This window comes from Rhodofomes roseus (genome assembly GCF_022264815.1).
Source record: "Rhodofomes roseus strain CIRM-BRFM 1785 chromosome Unknown C8Q71scaffold_9, whole genome shotgun sequence".
Lineage (NCBI taxonomy): Eukaryota > Fungi > Basidiomycota > Agaricomycetes > Polyporales > Fomitopsidaceae > Rhodofomes > Rhodofomes roseus.
Window position 1 is genome coordinate 1,034,712 of NW_025952965.1, and position 20,314 is coordinate 1,055,025.

General features: G+C 59.5%; 6 protein-coding genes across 6 annotated transcripts; 1 reads left to right on the forward strand and 5 right to left on the reverse strand.

The window, feature by feature from the left end:
* Positions 1–7: 7 nt before the first annotated feature.
* C8Q71DRAFT_834736 (uncharacterized protein) lies at positions 8–999 on the reverse strand (the record flags this gene model as incomplete). Its single annotated transcript, XM_047926418.1, has 1 exon — positions 8–999. A coding segment is annotated over exon 1 (795 nt), but the record flags the coding sequence as incomplete, so codon positions are not given.
* A 745-nt stretch (positions 1,000–1,744) lies between these two features.
* C8Q71DRAFT_707234 (uncharacterized protein) lies at positions 1,745–5,175 on the reverse strand (the record flags this gene model as incomplete). The annotated part of the gene is made up of 2 exons (XM_047920550.1): positions 1,745–3,721; positions 3,775–5,175. 2 exons carry the CDS (start codon positions 5,173–5,175, stop codon positions 1,745–1,747), a joined length of 3,378 nt encoding a protein of 1,125 aa, XP_047779481.1.
* A 671-nt stretch (positions 5,176–5,846) lies between these two features.
* On the reverse strand, positions 5,847–7,380 carry C8Q71DRAFT_757667 (uncharacterized protein). The gene is made up of 2 exons (XM_047923693.1): positions 6,944–7,380; positions 5,847–6,856 (listed from the first exon to the last, which is right to left on the reverse strand). The coding sequence occupies exons 1-2, from the start codon at positions 7,131–7,133 to the stop codon at positions 6,318–6,320; spliced, it is 729 nt and encodes a 242-aa protein (XP_047779482.1). The 5' UTR covers positions 7,134–7,380; the 3' UTR covers positions 5,847–6,317.
* Positions 7,381–7,616: 236 nt separating this feature from the next.
* Positions 7,617–9,233, forward strand: C8Q71DRAFT_757668 (uncharacterized protein). The gene is made up of 5 exons (XM_047923694.1): positions 7,617–7,744; positions 7,801–8,014; positions 8,073–8,136; positions 8,196–8,344; positions 8,401–9,233. Exons 2-5 carry the CDS (start codon positions 7,892–7,894, stop codon positions 9,121–9,123), a joined length of 1,059 nt encoding a protein of 352 aa, XP_047779483.1. The 5' UTR covers positions 7,617–7,744; positions 7,801–7,891; the 3' UTR covers positions 9,124–9,233.
* A 265-nt stretch (positions 9,234–9,498) lies between these two features.
* On the reverse strand, positions 9,499–11,967 carry C8Q71DRAFT_706821 (uncharacterized protein; the record flags this gene model as incomplete). The annotated part of the gene is made up of 1 exon (XM_047920524.1): positions 9,499–11,967. The coding sequence occupies one exon, from the start codon at positions 11,965–11,967 to the stop codon at positions 9,499–9,501; it is 2,469 nt and encodes an 822-aa protein (XP_047779484.1).
* A 5,796-nt stretch (positions 11,968–17,763) lies between these two features.
* C8Q71DRAFT_596026 (Arabinanase/levansucrase/invertase) lies at positions 17,764–19,368 on the reverse strand. Its single transcript, XM_047919591.1, has 5 exons — positions 18,875–19,368; positions 18,689–18,810; positions 18,307–18,620; positions 18,071–18,252; positions 17,764–17,997 (listed from the first exon to the last, which is right to left on the reverse strand). The coding sequence occupies exons 1-5, from the start codon at positions 19,113–19,115 to the stop codon at positions 17,876–17,878; spliced, it is 981 nt and encodes a 326-aa protein (XP_047779485.1). The 5' UTR covers positions 19,116–19,368; the 3' UTR covers positions 17,764–17,875.
* Between the last annotated feature and the right edge of the window lie 946 nt (positions 19,369–20,314).

Below are 20,314 nucleotides of genomic sequence, written 5' to 3' on the forward strand. Positions count from 1 at the left end.
CCGTCAGCGCACTGATCGGCGAGTTCGGCGCGCTCGCCGCGTACAGCACGCTCGCCGCCTTCCGCCGCTCCGGCCCCGGCGCCGCCCGCCCGCCGCTGCCCTGCATGTCCGCATCACTCCCACGCCGGCCCGACGTCAGCTTCAGATTGCCCTCCGCGATCATCCCCAGCGACTTCTTGCTCTTCCCGATCATCTTCTCCACCTTCTGCAGCGACGACAGCCCCCGCAGGTGCCGCAGCCCGTCCCCCTTTCCGGACGACCCCGACGTCGGCGACATCCGCGCCTCGTCCACCGTCCGCGACGAGCTCGTCCCCTGCGAGTCGCTCGAGTCCTGCCCAATGCTCCGCGTGTCCGCCGCAGGCTCACTGGTATTCAAGACCAGCGGCGGCTCGTCCCGGATGAGGTATGATAGTCGCGGCACTGGATTGATATACGGGTTTGCGCTCGGCCCACTGCTGCCATCTGCTGCACGCGATGGTCCGACTGGCGAGGGCGGCAGGGAGATCGAGCCTGTGGGCGAGGTCTGCGACGAGGGTGCCGCCGCCTTCAGTCTGCTTTTGTGGCGCGGCGGCGGGGGCAGGCCGCCGCCCCATTCCGAGCTTGCGGGGATGGATCCATAGCCCGATGGTCCCTGGGATGCTGCGTTCCGGATGCGTTCTTCGTACTCGAGTGCGGCGCGCAGGTTGGATGAGATGACGAGGGATTGGGCGCTGGACGAGGGCGAGTGCGTCGCTGCTGAGAGACGATCGCGGTCGCTCCGCTCATCGGGACGCTCTAGTGAGATGAGGCCTGCTTGGGACATCGCGTGGTCGGTGGGACGTGTACGTGAGGTTCGTTAGATGGATCGGTGGGTCGCGCGCGTGGAAAGTCGTCCTGTGCGCGTCGCGGGACAAGCTGAGCTCGAGGGCGAAGGCAAGGGCGAAGACGGCCGCGTACTGATATTCAGCCGAACCCCGCAGAGAAGTGCAGTGGCGGGGCACCACGTGCGCAGCCCGTCAAAGACACAACAAGGTTTGATGCGAGCTGATGCCCGCCATCCTCCCCGTTCGCATGGCAACCAGCGCCCACATAACACAACAGTCCTCCGCCCTCGCACGCTTTCTTCTCAGAGGAGCAGTGCTACTCGGTAGGTTGCGATCGCATGCATTTATCGTCATTTTTAGGTACGACGCACACAACCCCTTGTGCCTGCGATCAACCCCCTCGACGTCGACGTTCGCTGCCTCGCGGACACAGCTCGCAAGCCGCCGGCTTCTCAGCCGCTCGACGGCGCACTCCAGCAAGTCCACCGTGATACCACCTTGCAGCCCAGGCTCGTTCCAATGTCAGAGCCAAATGCAAGATGAGCGCGCGTGCGATCCGCTGTTTGATGCACGATGCCCGAACCGAACGAAATGCGTTCACATTTGCAATGGATGTGTCCGAAAATGTGCGGGGCGGGAATCCTGTCTTCGATGAAAGATAGACAACACTCAACTGGTCCTCGGCGCGTCATACCTATCAGCAAATGCCGTAAAGCCCATCTCAAACACAGTGAGGCTTCCCACTATGACGCCTCCAACGGTGAGAGGAGTGTATGATAGAGATCCAGAGCGAGTACGATGCAGGTTTTAGAGTACAGAGTGTGCGAATGCGGCAGGACAAGACAAATAGATGGATGCGATAGGGTGGGATGGAATGCGGTGTTAACACGTATCGGTAGCAATCCGAGTCCGACTCAGTCTTGCGATCTCAGTAGTCTGCACTATGCGGGCGCAGGAGGTGCGGCGGGTGTACGCCGTGGCGGCAGGGCAGGTGGTACAGGACTCGGCTTCGGCGTGCCAGGCGAGCTTCCTGGTATTCCACTCGCGCCTGCAGGCGTCGAATTCGCGGACGGAGGCGACCCCGTGGCCGGCACACCTGCGCTTGCCGCGTCCCCGCCAGAGCCCGAGCCTGACGGCGGTGCTGAGACCGCGACAGGTTCGAGCGACGCACGCTTGCTCCTGTCCTTCGACACGATAGACTGCAGCGCGGCAGACGCCGCCGACGTGTTCGCATTCTGCGGCGCAGCAGCCCCGCCACTCGAGACCCTCCGCAGCGTGCCCGAGACCGAGCGCGGCGGCAGCGGCGGCGGGACAGGTCTCGGCGAGACGACCTCCGGCTGCGCCTGCGCGTCCGACGTCGACGTCGACACCGGCGCCGCCGCCCCCGCGTCCTGGTCGTGCCCCGCAAAGCCCGTCTGCGTCTGCGCGACCTCGGAGGACGGCGTCTGGCCCGCGGACGCGCTGGGGGCCTTCCACAGGCGGTACACGCTCTGGATCGCGGGCTTCTTCTGCTCCGGCGGGGACGCGGGCGGCGGCGGCGCGTAGCCCATGGACATCACCTCGCCGCGGTGGCTCGCGTGGATCCCGGGGATCGTCATCGTCTTCGCCTGCGGCGGCTGCGTGTGGATCGGCGCGGGCGGCCGCTCCTCGGACGCGTCGAGCATGAGGCCGTCGCGCATGGAGCGCCCCGAGACTGTCCGCTCGAGCGGGATGGTCGGTGAGGGAGGGCGGGAGTCGGGTCTGGGCGAGGTACCTGGTGGGGGCGCAAGGTAGGACGACCCGCCGCCGCTGCTGCCCCCGCCTGCTGGTGACGGCGAGACACTACGCGCACGCTCCTTGCCCTTCCCGCCTTCAGGTATGGAGATGGGGTCCGAGCGCAGGTCTGCACCTAGCGAGCCCTCGTGCTGTTTCCGTTGCTCCACGGCCGCCCGCACCTCTGCATAGCTCGGGCGTGATTTGTGCGCTGCCGAGTTCGCGCGCAGGCGAGTTTCGCTATGAGGAGCACTTGCGCCGTCCGCGACTTCCTCGTTGGTCGTGCTGTTAGTGCTGTCCTTCCGGAGTCCGCTCCAGTTAACGCCCCATTTGCGCATCGCCTCCTTCGCGGTATTGCTCAACGCCTGTTTGTCGCCTGCACGCGACTTGAGCGTCTGCAAGAAGGCTGCTGTCGAGCTCGTCGTGTTGTTGCGGCTAGGGGTGCTACTGAGAGCGGGACTCTTCGAGCGCCGTGAAGAGGAGGACGAATCGCCAGCAGCTCCTGTGGAATCGTCGTCCGTTGCAGAACCAGATGTTCCCCGCGACGACGACTGAGAGTGTTGTGAAGACGACCGACGACCGACACTCGGGGCGAGGTAGTCCTCCTGTAGTTGCTGCGCCTCCGACGGTTGCGGTGTGGTGTCATCAAACGGTGCGATGGGTGTCGAGCTTGACCTTCGCGTCAGGGTGTGGTCCGACTCTGGAGTCCTCCCCCGTCGATCCGAGTCGCTGAGATCATCGCCCTTCAGCTCTCCCGCACCGTCCTCCTTTCCGTTCGGCGAGCCAACCCACGTACGGCGCCGATTTGCCAACGGCAAATTCGCAGCGGGCGAACTGGGCAAGCTGACTGCAGTTGTCGTCCGGTGCAAATCCATGACGATTTCCTGGGAGTTATCAACAATCTTCGCCTCCGTTTTTGCCTCTTCAGCGGAGTGCGAGCGTTGCACGGGAGGATGCTCGGGGTCCGTAGCCATTGGCTTCGACAGCTCTGCACCGGACGCGGATACGGTGGATTTGCTGTCATCGTCATTTTCCTGCCCGGGCTCATAAGGCGGATCTGCGTGAGCGCGCGATGCATCCGCCCAGATGCCTCCTCGGTGCTCGTACTTGATGCTCTCGAAGAACGAGATGTCATCCATGTTGGGGAGCACCACCGACTCCTGAATCTGATGACCAGTCAGCGACGGATATCGCAGAGCTCAACGATACGCATACATACCACTTCGCGTACTTTGGACTCGATTGTGCTCAGGATCATACCCCAGGTGATCTGTCGGTCACTCACGACGGGCTCGACGCTCATGACCATCCTCGGCATCTGCGTGAATGCGTACCAGATCCGACTACTCGGTGGTCGTTTGACCTTCACTAGCAGATTGCCCTCCACCTCCCGAACCACCAGGGCCAGCACGAGCTTCACGGTGTACGTCTTGAAGCGGGCGCCGAGGTTGATTGTGGCAGTGGCCTCCACCGTGATTCGCACTTCTCCTTTGTACTGCATATGCAACTCGAATGAAGCGTCGCCCTCCTTCGTGAGCTCCTTCAGCATAGGTTTGCTGAACGTCGGCGCTTTATTCCCGACAGATACCTCCCTGACGTTGATGTCTGAGAGGAAGCCGGGCCGCTTGACCTTCGAGATCTTCTTCATGAGACGCCCGATGATGTACGACTCCAGTACCTGTGTACGATAGTAACTGAAGAATATTCGACCCAAGATGGCGTTCAGCCATCGCATCGGAATGACGTCCGGCTGTTCGTCCAGCGTTGATACCAGATGCGACATGTCTTCCGCTTGGAAAACGGCCTCGAGCGGAGCCAGCGTACCCGAGTTCGCTGGGTTGTCCGACGCATGCACGAGCGCATGGTACCAGTCCTCCATATCCACGACGTTCTTGACGAATAGGAACCACGGCGTCGACAAGTCCAGTGCCTGATCCCGCGCTTCCTCCCTCCGCCTTTCAGCCTCCAAGATCTGCTCCCGCTGCCGCTGCTTCGATTTCGAGCTGCCACTGGTCTCCTCGAGCTTCTCCTCGACGTTCTCTTCACCTAGCTTCATCTCCTTTGTCACGCTGGGCATCTCCTTGCTCTGAGGCGGTACCTTCGGCTTGAAACAGATCGCGTTCCGCCGTGAGAACAGCTCGCCGTCGAGCAGGCCCTCGGGGTAGATCACGACGTCGTGCCCGGTGAGCTCGATCGCAGCCTCGCACTCGGTCATGCTCTCGTCCTCGTATAGGTAGAGGACCTTTCCCTTGAGGACGACGTACCACATGTCCTTGGGGCGCGACCGACGTGCGTCCTTTGACCGCGCATCGAGGAAGCCACGCACCATGTCTACGTAGGACGAGTCCGAGGGCTGTTCTTCGAAGGTCCTTCGGACGGTAAGCCAGCCTTTGCGTACCCTGGGCGCGTCATTGACATCGGATGGAGACGGCGCCGCGGTAGTCGACGGGGGGTCCGGAGGAGTGTCTGTCGCTTCGACTGGCTCTGGGGCTTTCTTGGCCTCAGCTTCTTCTACTGGGACCGCCGTGTAGACCGTGTAGCAGATGGCTCCCAGGACCAGGAGCGGGATAAATGTGATTCCCCCGAGAATGTAGGCGTAGAGCAACGCCTTGAGCGACATGGTGGTCGTCTGCTACGGACTCGCTCCGGCAGCTGCAGAACTTGAGCAAGCAGCTAGCTGGGAGTTGAGGAGAGGGACATACGGGCGTAGTTCGCGACGAGGTGAAGATGGGGACGTGCGGCTTGAGCATGGCCGGTACCGTACAAGCCATCGCCACAACGGGCCACGTGTCTTTACGTAGCGTGACGATCGAGATGGGGCAGGCACACCGGTACCGCCTTCTCCCCAACACCGAACTTGGTCTTGCACTGTGCAGCATCGCAAAGTACCACCATTGAACATAAAGCAATTGCGTTGAGAAATCTCGCAGAGACCGTCTGCGACCTGTCTAACTTCGCGTGGATTCAGTGGGCAATCACTCGGAAGCACATCTTCGGTGAATACCAGATCTCAGATGGCGATCGGGGAGCGCCTCGAGTGAGCTAACTCAACTTGCTCTGCTCGTCCAACAAGCCTATGAGATTGCCATTAATTGCCTATTCTACGTCCACACCGCATGGCGGGAATGTGTGTGCAGAACATGAGTGGTCTGTTCCTTCATAGTCTCATTCACCGTAAGCTAGTGCCAGTGGCAGCTTCATTTGTTTCATGGGTAGCATAGTATGTACCATACTCACTTATGGATGATGCCGACAGCTACTAAGGCGCACGCATACACCTTGCTGGCATGCTAAACGAAAATGCTTGGATTTGTTCGTGTGCATCGCCGAGCCTCGTGCGTTGCAAAGTTACAGTAGGCACGTTGTAGCTAGTACAACATTGGATGCAAGTGGACTGTAAACATCCCTTGGCATGTTTCCTTATAGGCGGAGCCAGGGTCGTAGCAAATACCGCGTATAGAATTCGCACTACAACGCACGGCTGCAGCCGGTTCTGCCGACCAATACTAGCCTATCCTACAGATTCAATGTAGAAACGTGAGGAAGCGGATGAATAAAAGGGAACGTAACAACACCGCAGGATGCCCCGCGCCCAGTGATTAGTCGAGAGAGTAACACGAAAAGACGACATTGTCGCAGAATGTGTGCAGAAGATACGACAAACGATTTCGACCGATGCCAGTCTTCGCAGCTCCATTGCCATCCATACCAATCCGAATCCTCCTGAGCCCGTATATTCTTGTCTGCCGGGAGGTAGCTTCTTTACTCCGCGACAATCAGCTCGCCCATCGCCCGCTGCATCTCCGCCATACCGTTGCTTACGACACGAGGGGGGAGGCCGGGGTGCCTGACACCCAGCGCAGCACCCAACATCCTCTTCCCGGGGTCGCCGATGCGCGGGGCACCGTGGTCGGGCATTGCGACGACAACCGCTGGGTCATTTACGGTAGGGTCGACGGACGTAACATCGCTGCCAAGCGAGGACGAAATGAGGGCGTTCAGAGTCGGGTGGGAGGGGAGGTTCGGGAGTGTAGGCGAGGGCTCGCGGTCGCGCGGAGAGCCGTTCGCGTTGGCGTTGTTGTTCCCCGCCCGCTGGCTCACAGACACGCCGCGGTTGTGCGAAACGGAGTTGCGGACGTTGTGACCGCGCCCGTTGCCGTTGTGCTGGCGCGTGTTGACATGCTTGATCACTTCCTGAGCGTCAGGGCCGTCATATGGCTTCACTACCGCCGTCTGCGTCGAGTTAGGGGAGTTGAAGGCGGCAGGAGGGTACGCCAATGCATGGAGGTAAGCGCGTTTGGCTGTGCAGGTGAAGTGGGTCAGTTTCGACGCCGACGCTCATCGACCAACCTCTCCTCGGGGAGACATGTGGCCCAGAAATAACTCACCGGCTGTAGCATCGTTGAATACGATTAAGAGACTCGTGTCGTTAATCCACTTAATCTTGAATCCCCCGTTCACGTTCTCCCAATCGGCGAACGCCGCCTGGATGTCCTTCGTTTTGAGCTCCTTCGGGAAGCCCGTAAGGGAGAGGATGCGTGTGACACACGCCGAAAGCTGGGAGAGGGAAGTGGCCATGGCTACGCAGTTGGACGACTCGATGTAGTCGAGGGGTGATGGGGGCGAGTTGATGACAACTGACGGGTCGGACCAGGACGACGGGTCGGGCAGCGGCGGGGGTTAAGGGGCAGTCGTAATATTAGGCGGGCGGGAGCCTTTGGAGGAGGAACGAATGAGGGGATGGTGTTGTACAGCAGAAGATAGCCAGGAGACGGTGAGCGAAAGAGCCTGAGCAGCAGCCGTCCTCTGCACCCAGGCATCAGTCGCAGAACCCTTTCGCACGCCACTATCTCGCCAATTCCGCAATAAATAATCAACACAGAAAAGCCTGCAAGGCGGCGCGGGTCGCCTGTCTGCCTCATTTATTACTCAGTGGATTGCGAGAAACCGCACGCATTCCGTGGAGCAGTGCTGGCTATCCAAGCGCGGCGCCGTTGCATGCACTGACGGACCCGTGTCGACTGGCTGTTTGGACGGACAATGTCGGGACACTATCCAACCTACCGTAAATAGCAATTTGAGGCTGCCCGCGTCAATCGGTACGCAGCCTGCCAAGCGCGCAACCAGCGACAACTTCAAGCATTGCAACGCTAGCGAGTACCTGTACTGCCAGTACAGCATAGACATTCGTGAGTATCGCGTGTGTTCTCAGTGAGAAGAGAAGCCTGATAGACAATGTGACCAGTCTCGAAGCGCCTCTCAGAAGCTGCGGCCACTGTGTACTGCTCGGCTTGAGCAGTCGCCCCCAGTCTTTCACCCTGGCTACCCTCTTCACCATGTACCACGACACCGACACGGACCTGGTCCGTGCATGGCAGCTCCTCCACGAGCTGAGCGAGCAGAACGCGCATAACCTCAAGCTCTCGAACGCGCTCCGGACACAGGCCAGCACGCTGAAGGTACGTGGGCACCCCCGCGTCGCGGCAGCTGCATTGTCATAAAGGCGAAGTGATCTAGGACGAAGCTGCCCATGTATCAAGCGGGGTGTCTCTCAGGCGGTTCAACGTCGATCTTTCGAGAGGTGTGTGACACGTATCGTATGCTGCTAGACGTAAGCTCAGTCGCTGTGCCCGGCTGCAGAGGTCTTCGAGTCTGAACTGGAGCGGGCAAACGCGCAGATTATCATCGAAAACCACTCGCTGCTGCATGAGAACCGGCAGCTCAGCCTGCTCCTAAAAGAGTATGAACAGACCATGGAGACCATCATGTCCAAATTTCGAAGCCACGCTGTATGTGCCCGGTCCTGTATACGGACTTTTCATTGTCTGATGCTTACGTCTACCAGCTGGCCTCGCAAAGACACGAGCTCACACTCGCACAACATTACGAGAGTCTCATCATGGCACGCGAGACGTCCCTTATACAAGCGGATCTGTCCGGCAACACCGCCGTCACCGAGTCCCTCTCTCAACTCGCACGAAATCTCCGCGCCCTTCTCCGAAGTCTGAGCGGCGAAGACCCAGAGCCCTCCGACCATAGTCAAGAACAGGGCCCGTCATCCGAAGGCGGGCCCAGCGAGGAAGAGCTCCTCGACAGCCTGCTCGGGCGGGACGACTGGGCCCTCGAGCGGGAGGCGGAGATCGCACGGCTGAGCCAGGAGAACGAGGAGCTGCGGAAGCTCCTCGGGATCGACCGCGCCTCGGCAGAGGCGAACGGCTGGCTGGCGGACGAGGCGCGCGAGCTCGCCGTGCTCGACAGGCGGCATTCGCCCTTCCTGCAACGATCGGAGAGCCCAGGCGCGATGGGCAACTCCCGCCCACAACCGGGCAGCTACGAGCCCATGCCGCCTCTGGGCGGCGCGGGTGGCGGGAGCGTGATGCTGTCGGGTGGAAATATGCAGGGTGTGTCGCAGTTCCAACAACCAGGCATGCGGGGGACGTTTAACCGGCGACCAGCGATGTTCGGCCAACGGGGAAGGGGCGGTGGCTCGCAGATGTGGGACGCAGTTAGTCCTATTGAGCGAGTGGGACCTTGGTTCATTAGAGACGCATCTGAAGCGAACCGGTGAACCGCATGTATCTTATTCTTGCTGTCCTTCATACCACACATAGTGATATCCTATATATTCACCTCGTCACGAACCAGGCGGCAGAGCCTTGCTGGTGACAGGCCTCAGCACGAATCAAACCCATGGATGAGACATAATGAGACCACGAGGGTATAAATTCCTATGAAACATGGATATCTACAATGCATGCGGGCGATACAACAATGCAGGGGTCAATACGGGCAGACATGATTAGCATTAACCTAAGTGATAACTATACGACAGCCAGTAGAAAGGCGGAGGGGGAGGGAGAGCGGCGGAGTCGCAGTATCGCAGTCCGCGCCTCATGCAAGAGAACCAAAAGTCCACCCCCAAAGTATGTCACCGACACCGATATTAACACACCACCGCGGTCACCTCCCACCCGAGGCTGCTCCGCCCGATGCCCTCCCACGCAATGCCGACGAGCTTCTCCTTGCCCGCGCACATGCGCCCCTCGTGCGGGCGGCCCTCCCACGTGAGCGCGCGCACCGCGCAGATATTCTGCAGCGCCTGCAGGCGGAGCAGCACAGGATTCGCGACGGGGCGCAGCCGCGGGTGACTCGGTGTCCCGGGCTGCGGCGACGCCGCGCGGAACGGCGAGCGCGGGGGCTGCGCGGGCGCGGGGAAGACGCGGCCGTGGCACGGGCTCCCCTCGGCGCCGGGGAGGCGCAGCGCAAGCGGGATGAGCGTGCGCGTCGGGTGCGGCGCGCCCGAGAGCTCGTCGTCCGCCGCGGCACCGAGCAGGACGGTCACGTCGAAGACGAGTGCGCGGTAGCCCTCTGGGCGCAGCTTGCCAGGCCGCGTGGTGATGAGCGGAGGTGCAGAGGCTCGCCGGGTCCGCCAGGGAGAGCGGGGAGGCGAGCGGGAGCCGGAGCTGCCGCGGGAGTCAGAGCGGGACCGAGAGAAGTCGGTGCCCACGCTGAACAGCGTGGCCTTCACGTATGCCCTTTGGAACTGCGCCGCCATGTCCATGAGCGTCGAGACTGAGCGGCCTACTCGCTTCACCAGCCCGTCTTCTACCAACTGCAACTCCGGTATGGAAGCAAGCCGGCCGGAGCCTCGTGTGCGAGCACGGCCACGGCTGGGTGTGGCATCCCCTGCTTCCCTCTGGTGGTTCGCAGAGGCAGAGGCAGCCGGGCGCAATGGGTCGTCGGACGTAGGGACCCGCTCAAGGGCGCGATGGCAGCAGTGTCTAATCGACTCCGGCTCCGTGTGGAGGACAGAGGACGGCAAGATAGGCGATAACGATTGGGAGGGGGACTTGAAGGAGAGCAGGGAGGAGGAAGGCGTCGTTAGAGCGGTGGACACTGAACTACGGCTACCGAAGGAGAACCAAGAGTTGGACCGGGTGATGGTCGATGCAGATGAGGAGATCGCCGACCCGGTTCCAGGGACGGACGATGAAGATCGCGTGCCCAATGAGCATGCGACGCATCCCCGCCCAATGGCTTCAGCCTGCATGCTTGCCCGCTTCGCCCTCGGACCTTCTCGTGCCTTCCCCTTGGCGAGCGCGCGCTCGTCCTCGCGGTCATCCGAGTCGAACAGGCTGTCGAAGAGCTCCCGCTGAGATCGGCTCATGCGAGCCTGCGATCGATGGGTCGGGGCATCGTCCTTCGGGAACAGCGGACCGTGCATGCTGGCCACAACCTCGGCGAAACGCACCGTGCGGCTGAGACTCAGCGCAAACTCGTGCTGAAGGCGCTGGAGGGTAAGAGAGTTGTGATCGGGAGGAGAGACGCTGTGGGGGGTAGGCGGGGAATGGTGGGAGATGTTGCATGGCATGAGCGAGTATTGCAGGGGGTCCTCCTCGAGGGAGCGGGATGGTGAGGGTCGCTGGGAGGAGCGCTCGTGGGACAGGGTGCTGTAATCGAGTAATGGCCGCTGTGTCAGGGCGCTGAACCGCACCTGTCTGGTGTGGCGTAGCGTCTCGAGCTCACGCTCTCTCGCTTCCCTCTCACGCTCACGCTCGCGTTCCCTAGCCTCCCTCGACAGTCGCTTTCTCCACGACGCCTGCTCTTCCTTCCGCCTCGCCACCTTCGCACTCTCCTCTCGCAACCATGCAGCGTTGACCTCCCATATACGCTCGCATGCGCGTAGCCTCGCCTCCCGCTGCGCCCGCTTTCTTCTCTCCCGCTCCCTCCGCTCCTCTTCTCGACATCGACGGGCCACATTCTCGTCCAACTCGAGTTTGCCACACGGGACAAACGACGTGGAGAAGTCCTCGTCCTTGACGGCAGCTATGCGAGGGTCGTCGTCGCCAGTGACCTCGACGCCTTGGAGTCTGAGGTAGAGGACCTTGGCCAAGTGCATGTCGTCGAGGGCATATGCGACTTGCATCTGGTCCTTCAAGGACCGAGGTGGAGAGGGCGGGCGGTCGAAGTAATCCACTGTGGCTGAAGGTGAGTGGTAATAATGTTTGTAGAACGGATCAATGTAGTCCGGAGGGGTCAGCGGACCAAGCGGGGTGGGTTCGGGCGAGACCGACGCGACGGTGCTGGAGGAGTTGGTTCGGGAAGGCGGCGAGTCTGCGGGATCAGCAAGAGGAGGATATAGCGAGGATGAAGGTGCGGGTGGCGGACGGGAGGAAGATGTGGGTGGCAGACGGGAGGAGGATGCCACTGGGTGTGCAGGGGTGGCCATGTTGTCGGGAGGTGTGGCGCGTTTGCGTGGCTTGGGTGGCAACGACGCGTCGTGTGGGGAGAGATAATGAGGATTAGATGGTGATTGTGTCAGCGCTGCTGTTCGCGCTCGGACCGCGTCTTCGTTCGCTTTGCGGGCGAGCGCGATGGGGGAGACATCCCGGGAGCGGCCACGTCGCTCCATGGGGGTTCGGACGTTGGGTGGCGAGCTGGCGAGCTGTGAAGTATGCACGGTCAGCGCGGGTCGGGCGGGTGACGAGTGGGAGAAGCTTATACCTTTGGTTGAGCCGGTGTGAGAAAAGAGGCAGAACTGCAGTGCACTCCGGCCCACGCGACATTCATGTATGATGTAGGGTGCCTCGAGGCGACGCTGTGCGACCGGACGGGACTTGCTATCGGTCGGGGGCTGGGCGGCGGAGGGGAGGGGAGGGGAGACGCGTTGACGGGGAGGGGATATGTGGCTGGAGGGCGACGCCACTCTGAGCTCGGCTGTCTCCTTATTTCCTTCGTTTCCGCGACTTCGCTGGGCGGCTAATGCATCGCCGCCAATTGGCCGATAAGTAGCGATTACCTAAATATGGCAGCGTGGCCCGCTTCGGGAGTGGCCGAGCGGTGCCCTGCGCCGTCGTCCCTCGCGGCGAGTCGCTGCCCTCGCTGCCTTCCCCCCCAGCGGCCCAGAGCGTGCCCGTCTGCTGACCGTCCTCCCTCGTCGCTTCCAACCACCCGCCCGCGGCGTGTCGCCCCAGCCCTCCATTCCCTCCCTAGCCCTCCCACCCGCGTATCCTCCTCGTGCGCTATCCTCATTCAATCCAGTTCTGTCTCTGTCCGTCTTGTATTCATGATGCTATGATACCATCATCCACACAGTTATCGCCCCAGGACGCTGCCTCATGTCCGTCACACCAACGCTAAGCCATCCAGACTCGCAACAAGACCCGGCGAGATCCCTCATCATCGTCGTCTGTCGACGCGTTCGCGCCAACGCACTCACCCCATCGAACCCAAGAGTACCAGGGCGCCGCTTTCATGATGAACTGTCCCGCTCTGATGCTTGTTTTGCCACTCAGAGCCCGAGCGAACCTTCATCCAGCGCGATCCTCCTCGCCCGCATTTGTCGGTTTTCTCAGTGGCGCACAGGGTCCGGGTCCGACGAGCTGTCCAGTATCGTAATCTTTCCCTGGTATCTGCTCGCTGGGTAGACCCATCCGTCAATGTTCACAGCGTCTGCTCCCGAAGACCTCGTATTACGCAGTCCGGTGTTACCGCGTAACCTTTCGCGGAACAAGCGTCTCGCGCTTCGATCCCACCGGGAACCCTTTGCCTTCGTATCCCAGGCTGTCTGACAAACTGGGATGTCTGGCGTTGCACGCCGCGAGCTGGCTGTTCGCCTCCCTGACGCGCGTACCATGTTGCCTGATCCCAGGAGTGTCCCCGGCGATCATGTCAGACGCATCCCTCGCCGTACCCCGAAAATCCAAGAATACCAGTCGAAATTCATCGGTGAGTGTCATGTCGGGCGCATTTCGGTATGCAAAACTCTCCAGCTGCTCGGCCTCGCTGTCTTTCGGATGACAACTCGAGACTCGCAGAAGGCCGGGGTCTCATTCGATAGTAGAGTTCAACGTTCAGACATACACAGCATCCGGGCTTTCGACGGTTCGGTGACTCGTATCTAATCTGTCCTGGGTGCGCCCTTTGTGAGATCCGGGAGCTGAGTGAGCATATGCGGCGTTGTCCAGCACCGATGTGCAGTTGCCGCTCCGCTGGCCTGAGCTTCCCGCTCATGAACGGCAAGGTGGCCGGATTCTAGGCTGCGCGAACAGCAGCGACTCAACAACGGTGCCTGCTATCTTTGTGCTCCTCTACGGCTGGTCCACACACGTGTATCGCGTGTATGCGGCACAACCTACAAGTTAGGTGGATTTGTACGACGCTATGTTGTCCCACAGCGCGTGATTGCATTCAACAGCAGGTTCTAACCCCATTCGTGAGTGCGCCTTGTCCAGCGACGCGCTGTTCTCGAATTCGCGCTGATCCAGAGCCACGAACATGAGGCTCCGTCCTGCGGAGATTCCACCAGGTACAGCGAGCTTGGCCGGCACGCTGCACTCTGCGACGCGCTGGCGTGCAAGGCGGACACCGCGAGGCAGGCTACACGACCTCTCGCTCGGACGCGTGTTGCCGCAAACGGCACAAAGTGATGCAAAGTCGCCTCAGTTGATGCACCTGCGACTGTTATCGAGAGAAGCTCGCCATGACGCGGCCGCTCGTGTGCTGTGGTCTGCCACATAGCTGATATAGTATCAGTACTTAGTGGCATTGCTATGAGGCGGACATTGTGGTCGTCATGATGTCAGTTGGTAAGTCAACGCCGCCCTCTTATCTATGCCGCGCCTCACTATCCGAACAGGAATACATCTGCGAGCTTCGCAGATGAACATGCACAGCCTCGAACGCAGTTTGTAAAAGAAAACAAACACGGTTGCGTCACATACTGGGTGGCAGGTTCATCTCCTACGCCTCCAACTGCTCTGCCAGTGGGTCGCTGATAGTGATCGAATAGTGCGTGATACAGCAGCCTCCGGAGCACTCTGCCTCGGACTGATCATCTTTCCTTCAAGGCGATGTCCGGACGGACATGAGATGTTCAATCTCGGGATCCCGCACGGCGTGCGTCATCGCCCGAGCTACTGCGCTTGTGACCCCGCCGATCAAGGATACTCCGTCCTGATGCGCCGCAACGGAGCTAGGACTTTGCTATTGATGCAGACGATCGCCGAAGAGAGGCGGGCCACATTTCCAGGCACAATCCAGCTCGATCCTGATGCACGACGCGCCCGTGCCATGCTGGTTGGTCTGCGAAGGACAACATGTGCAAAGACTAGCACGGCACGATGGATCGGGGTTTGATCAGGATATCCTCGAAGGGCTTGAAAGAAAGTAGGTCTGTGATCTACGTGGTTCGGTGGTTGTCGAGGCTGAACGAAAGCCCTCCAGCTGAAGCCCGACAGTCCACGCGTCATCGAAAGCGTGTTCCCCTCGTCATCGATACTCGCGACGCTGACACGCGTGTCGTCGGCGTTCCAGGCAACGCTCGGATGTTCTGGTGCATCATCGGTGAGTTCATCAGTATACAGTAGTCTGACTGCCACCGGGGCGTCCGTTGCTCTGCGCGGTGTTGAACTCTCGGGCACGGTTCGGGATGAAACCTCCCTCCGACACGCACCGCATGCAACAGCCTGTATGTTGGAGCGATGTTGACTTCAGATTGTCTGTTCCAGTCATATCCGCCCGCAGCCATCTGCGTCCGGCCGTCCGTAGCCAGAGCGGAAGCCAAGACATCTTGAGGTTAACGGACAGCGAGGTGGAGACAGGTCCAGGCTAACGTGTGTTGGTCTTCCTGACCTTCCAGCGTCCGAGCCGCGCGCGATGTTCTCCCTTCTGGCTGTATTGCAACACCAGCCGCTGTCACTGGCACGCCGCCCTTATCGGTATAGGGTCAGCCCATACGACGGGCTCCCCAGGGATCCCTTGATATTTGAAGATGTAGCTGCTACAGGTGAAAAATACCGGTCAAACTTCGCGTCGATATCGCGACTTTCGCAGCTCATAATGATGACGTCTGAACCCTGTTTGGAATTCACTTTGGCAGGACTGTACCGCAGGAATCCCACGACCACACGAACCCGCCAACGTACACCGACAATCCCTGAAAGCCTTCAGAGAAGTTACGGTTTCCTGGACGCTCGAACCTTGATACGCACGAGGATACGAAACCCTGGGGGCCAGGTAGGTCGGCATGTACCTGTTGGAAATGGCTGACCAAGTCAGCTGTTTCAGCTCTTCGTCATCGTTTTCAAACACACGACCAATACTTGAACCATGCTATGAAGATAAGGATGGAGAAGCCTTTCATCTCCGTTATCTCATCCTTGAAACGAGCCGCTCTAGGCTGGGATCATACTCGGCGGCTAGATGTGGTCTCCACTACGAACGGGCACAGCCAGTCGTTACCGGGACGGCGCGTTGTCGTCGGTGGCTGTAGAAGGTTTGTGCGTTCTGCAACTATGCATACTTGCGTCTCCACTTCCGTTGACGAATGTGTCTTGAACCACCAGGCTGATTGAGCATTTATGCTTCTCTCGTTCTCCCCTGGCTGCCGACCTGCTCTTTCAATAGGACTCAACCTGCTGCTTGGCAGGTGATCACCCACTCCCCAAGGGAAGTCAACTCTCATCGAACGTGTACATCGACTATGGAACGACCTACGATCCATCGCCCTCCCGCGCTAGCTAGTGTTGAATGGACGATCGCGCCGCATTCACCAAGATATCGATTCTGCCGCTTCCCTGTCTCTGAGCCATTCAAAACCAGCTTCTCGCCTTCGTGTGCGGTCGCCTCGAGCTTCTGGCAACCCATGCAGAGCGCTTCGGTCGACTCTTCCTATGCTGGATTCTTGCGTTCTGCTTGCCTCGATGCGTCCTCGAGACCCTCCGACTGACATCGATATCTCGATACCAGTACCACGATTGTGTTCCGCAGTGGCCTGGCCTACCCATTCACTCTGCAACGCGATCCACGGTAGACGCCGCGGATCATGAAGTGCTCGATCCTCCAGCGAGAAGCAGCCCTCTATACTGCCGCGGTAGCGTCGAACTTTCAATCGGCTCTGTCATCGTAACCTTCAGGCTATGGTGTGCTTGTCGCCGGCCCTGGTCAGACCCCTCTTTTCCTCGAGCGATGTTGCAGCGTGTCGTGTCTGCAGACATCCCCTTGGGCCTGGATCAGAGAGCGCATGACACCCGCGTCTCAGGTGGCTATTCAATGGTCAACTTTCGATGGTCGACGCCGTTCCAAGCGAACCGCCCGACTATGAATGGGATATTGCACCGAAGCGTGCTTCTTCCCGCTCACAACCCCGAGTGTTTCCAGGTGCGAGTTCAAATTTGTGCGTCCTCGGATTCGACGCTCGTTGATTAGATCCGGCCAGTTCTCGGAATAGACAGGCGTCACACCGCGAGCTGCGGGCGCCCTCCGAGTCAATGTAACACTGAAGGTCGAGCTGGAGTCAGTGTTACGCATGCAGAGACCGCACGACAAGTTACTAGCGGACACATATGTGATCAAGTCATGAAGCGAAGCCCGAACCTCAAGGCACGAAGAGGCACGACCACGCGCGATGGGCACGCTTCGCGCCCAACGTCAGCGGTTGGCAGAGGACGTGACGGCATCCGCCATGCTTTGAACGTGTAGGGCAGTATGGCAGAGATGTGTGAAAATGGAAAGTTCTGTTCGTCAGACTGGAGTTATAGTGGTACACGGTGTCAATGTCGTCCACACCGACCTCCGCTGGATGTCAACGAATGGAATGACCGTGGTTATCTGGGTCCATGCATCGACGGTTCCATGCCTAGGGAGTGGAACAACCCGACGATCGAACATAATGGCACCGGTGGACCTCGGTGGAAGCAGTGTTTATCTCGAGGTTCAAAAATACGGTCTCTGGACGAAGTACAATATGGTTCAAATAACGTGCATATAGCAATGTCATTGGCGCGTCGGCCAACCATCTGACCTTCGTTGCTCACATACAGTCTGCCTGAAGAAAACACGGGTGATTATAGTAGCACTGCACAGCATAAGCCCGGTTCGAAGGAACGTTTAGACTGACGAGCACCAATCGGCTCCGTGACGTACTGGAATAACATGTACTTGGTGCCCCTGAGCATATGGTCTGTATTCATCGGAAGGACCATGATCTTCCCTCAGCGTATGCTTCCCCGGCCCGTATTTACAAGGCATCATCCCAGCCATTGTAATTGTCATGATGATTGTGGGACTGTCTGCGACACACATGCCTCTGAGTAAGCACGCATCTTCCCTCTCCCACCGACACTTCGCCGCCTCTCCGTCGAGCGTCGCCCTTCCAAAAGAATATGCATAATTGACGAAGCGAAGAATGACCTGTGCGCATCCCTCGTTCCGTGAAACTTCCATATTACCTTTACCCAAGATTTACGTCGCGAGTCTCCTATTATACATCCGGAGGCCGCTCAACATTAATTGAAAGGGCCCCCGCGAGTCGACATCGTTCAGCAAGAAACCTTAGCCACACCCCCGCTCAGGCAGATGCTGGCAGCGGTGTACATGCCGCGGCCGCCATCGATGTTCTGGCCGTTTAGATCAGCGTGGAAGACCATATTGACGTATTGGTCTGCATAATAAGGCAAAGCGGACACACGGAGATATGAGCGGACGTAACAGTTGGAGTGGTAGGTCGGACTGACCGAGGACGTTAATGGCAGTTGCGCCACCGGGCGCGGTTAGTCCGTCATCGCCGGTGACGAGGAAGGGCGCGTTTGGCGACTGGGCCTTGGTATACGGGCCCGTGACGCTCTGCGCGACGGCATACGAGATGTCGTAGGCTGTCGAAGAGTAGATGTTCGACGAGAAGAAGAGGTAGTACCATCTACACAAACTGTCATGAGCATCCCACACCACTGAACCTACATCATTTACGCACCCGTCCCAGTAAACAAGAGAAGGTGCCTCAACCAGCGGGCCGTCGGCGGCGTCACGGTCAATCAGAGTGTACACGTCGCCGTTAAGGGTATAGCCATTCGCGCCGACGTGTTGCAACCTGATCGGGGTGTTGCTGCTGCCGATAGAGTTTCCGTCGACTTTCCAGACGACGTAGAGGCCCCCGCCGGGCGCCTCGAAGCCGGAGATGTCGATAACACCACCTTCACTGTCATCACAGATGAGGGGGCCGCTCTGCGCCGTGAAAGGGCCAGTCGGCGAGGTGGCTGTAGCGGCTGCAACGCAACGGTGAGCCGCCTGGCAGCACGGAAGCGTCAGTGGTGAGCGCTTGAGCGTCAAAGGTGCGCATACTACAAGTGACTTACAGAAGTCGGCTTAACACTGTAGTACATCACGTAGTTCCCAGTGGAAATTTCCCTGACGTCAGGGGCCCAGAGGCCGGAGTCGCTGGAGTCAACCCAGCCACCAGCGTCCGGGAGGGCATCGCCTAGGACGCGCCGAACGGCCATTCAACACAGACAGCAAGTACGCGAAGGAGAATGACGCCTCACCGACGATGGTCCAAGTGTTGAAGTCCGTGGACCTAGCCACAGGAATGTTCTTGCCCCCAGAGCTGGTCGAGTAGGCGTACCATACACCATCCGAGTTGCGCAACAGGCCCGGATCGGGGAAGTCCTGGTCAATGGTAGGGCCGGCTACCGCCCTCCTGTTGAGCACTAGAGACAGTGCGCCAGGCGCGGAGGCGACGAATGTGCCGAGAAGGCAAGCCGTGAACAGGGCCCCGGAGAGCATGGTTGGTAAAGGACGAATGAAGTGGGGAAAAGAAGGAGCGGATGTCGAGCACTGGCAGACAGCAGGGTTGGAGGGGCACTATCCAGGCCGACGCGTCCTTATAAGCTGTGCACCCGCAACTGTCCACGCTGCAGCGCCCTCGTCATGGGCCTGCGCACACACTGCAGTCAAGTCCTATAGAGCGCATCGCCACTAGCATCACGATGCTGTCAATAGGAATATCGATCACCACCGGCATTCTGGGTCATAGGGTTGCCTGCGAGGTGCCTCTCATGTTCCCAGCCAAGAGACGTTACTGGTGATTAGCCAGGGCAGAACGAGGGGACCATATGGCGGAAGAGACGAGAGACGGGGCTGGTCATCCGAGCGCTCCGCCGCTCTGAAGCCTAAACGCGTGGTAGCACGACGATCACATGCGGGACGCGTCGCTGCGAAAGGTAATTGGCCCTAGAGTCTGACAGTGATGGGGCGCATGAGGACCGTCTCTGTTGTGGAAACTGTGGAAAGGATTTTTGGAGTGTGGCTGCAGTAAGAATGCAGAATAGCAACGTACCAAGGTTGCTATGCTATGCTCATCGGGCTCGGACTCCGGAGGCATAGGCAGCACGGAGCAACCAATCCAGGGGACCCAACAGGCAACGAAGACCGATCTAGACATCATCCGGGGGACCGGTCACCATGTTTGTCACGCCGCAGCCGAGCCAAGGACAAGTTGTCGGAGCCCAGACGCACATGCTGCCACTACAGTACTTGGCGGATATGGCAACTATCCGGATACGAGTTGCGAAGGGGGCGAGCAGTCGAGTGTCATAGAGAGGAGAGAGGAGAGTCCTACGACGATGATCATCAGCTTTTTATACGCATCGACATCCGTACCAGAAGCGCGAGCCGGTCACCGAACTGATGATGCTCCATAGTCATATAACATGGACAGTTGAGAAGCGAAGTACTTGACGCATACGATATGTCGCCTGCCTGAGTGGGCAATGTATCATGTGCATCATGACGACAAGAACGCACCCGACGCTCGCGAACAGCGAAACGAAATGTGAAGGTGGATCTTCCGCAGCCTTGCCGCATCGCGACCTATGCAGCGTAGAAGCATGAACGCATGCGTGAGGAACATCGACACGGTGCACCTTCAAGTTGAGTGCACCATATGAATAGGAGCGGAATCACACTCACATATCGTCGGCAAC

Bases quoted from the DNA above. Each gene is read 5' to 3' on its own strand.
- C8Q71DRAFT_757667 (XM_047923693.1), bottom strand. From the start codon at position 7,133: ATGGCCACTTCCCTCTCCCAGCTTTCGGCGTGTGTCACACGCATCCTC. The intron at 6,857-6,943 runs GTGAGTTATTTC...TCACCTGCACAG, and splicing joins ATTCAACGATGCTACAGCCG to CCAAACGCGCTTACCTCCAT.
- C8Q71DRAFT_757668 (XM_047923694.1), top strand. From the start codon at position 7,892: ATGTACCACGACACCGACACGGACCTGGTCCGTGCATGGCAGCTCCTC. The intron at 8,015-8,072 runs GTACGTGGGCAC...GAAGTGATCTAG, and splicing joins CACAGGCCAGCACGCTGAAG to GACGAAGCTGCCCATGTATC. The intron at 8,137-8,195 runs GTGTGTGACACG...GCCCGGCTGCAG, and splicing joins CAACGTCGATCTTTCGAGAG to AGGTCTTCGAGTCTGAACTG.
- C8Q71DRAFT_596026 (XM_047919591.1), bottom strand. From the start codon at position 19,115: ATGCTCTCCGGGGCCCTGTTCACGGCTTGCCTTCTCGGCACATTCGTC. The intron at 18,811-18,874 runs GTGAGGCGTCAT...GGCGCGTCCTAG, and splicing joins CAACACTTGGACCATCGTCG to GCGATGCCCTCCCGGACGCT. The intron at 17,998-18,070 runs GTCAGTCCGACC...CTTATTATGCAG, and splicing joins AACTGCCATTAACGTCCTCG to ACCAATACGTCAATATGGTC.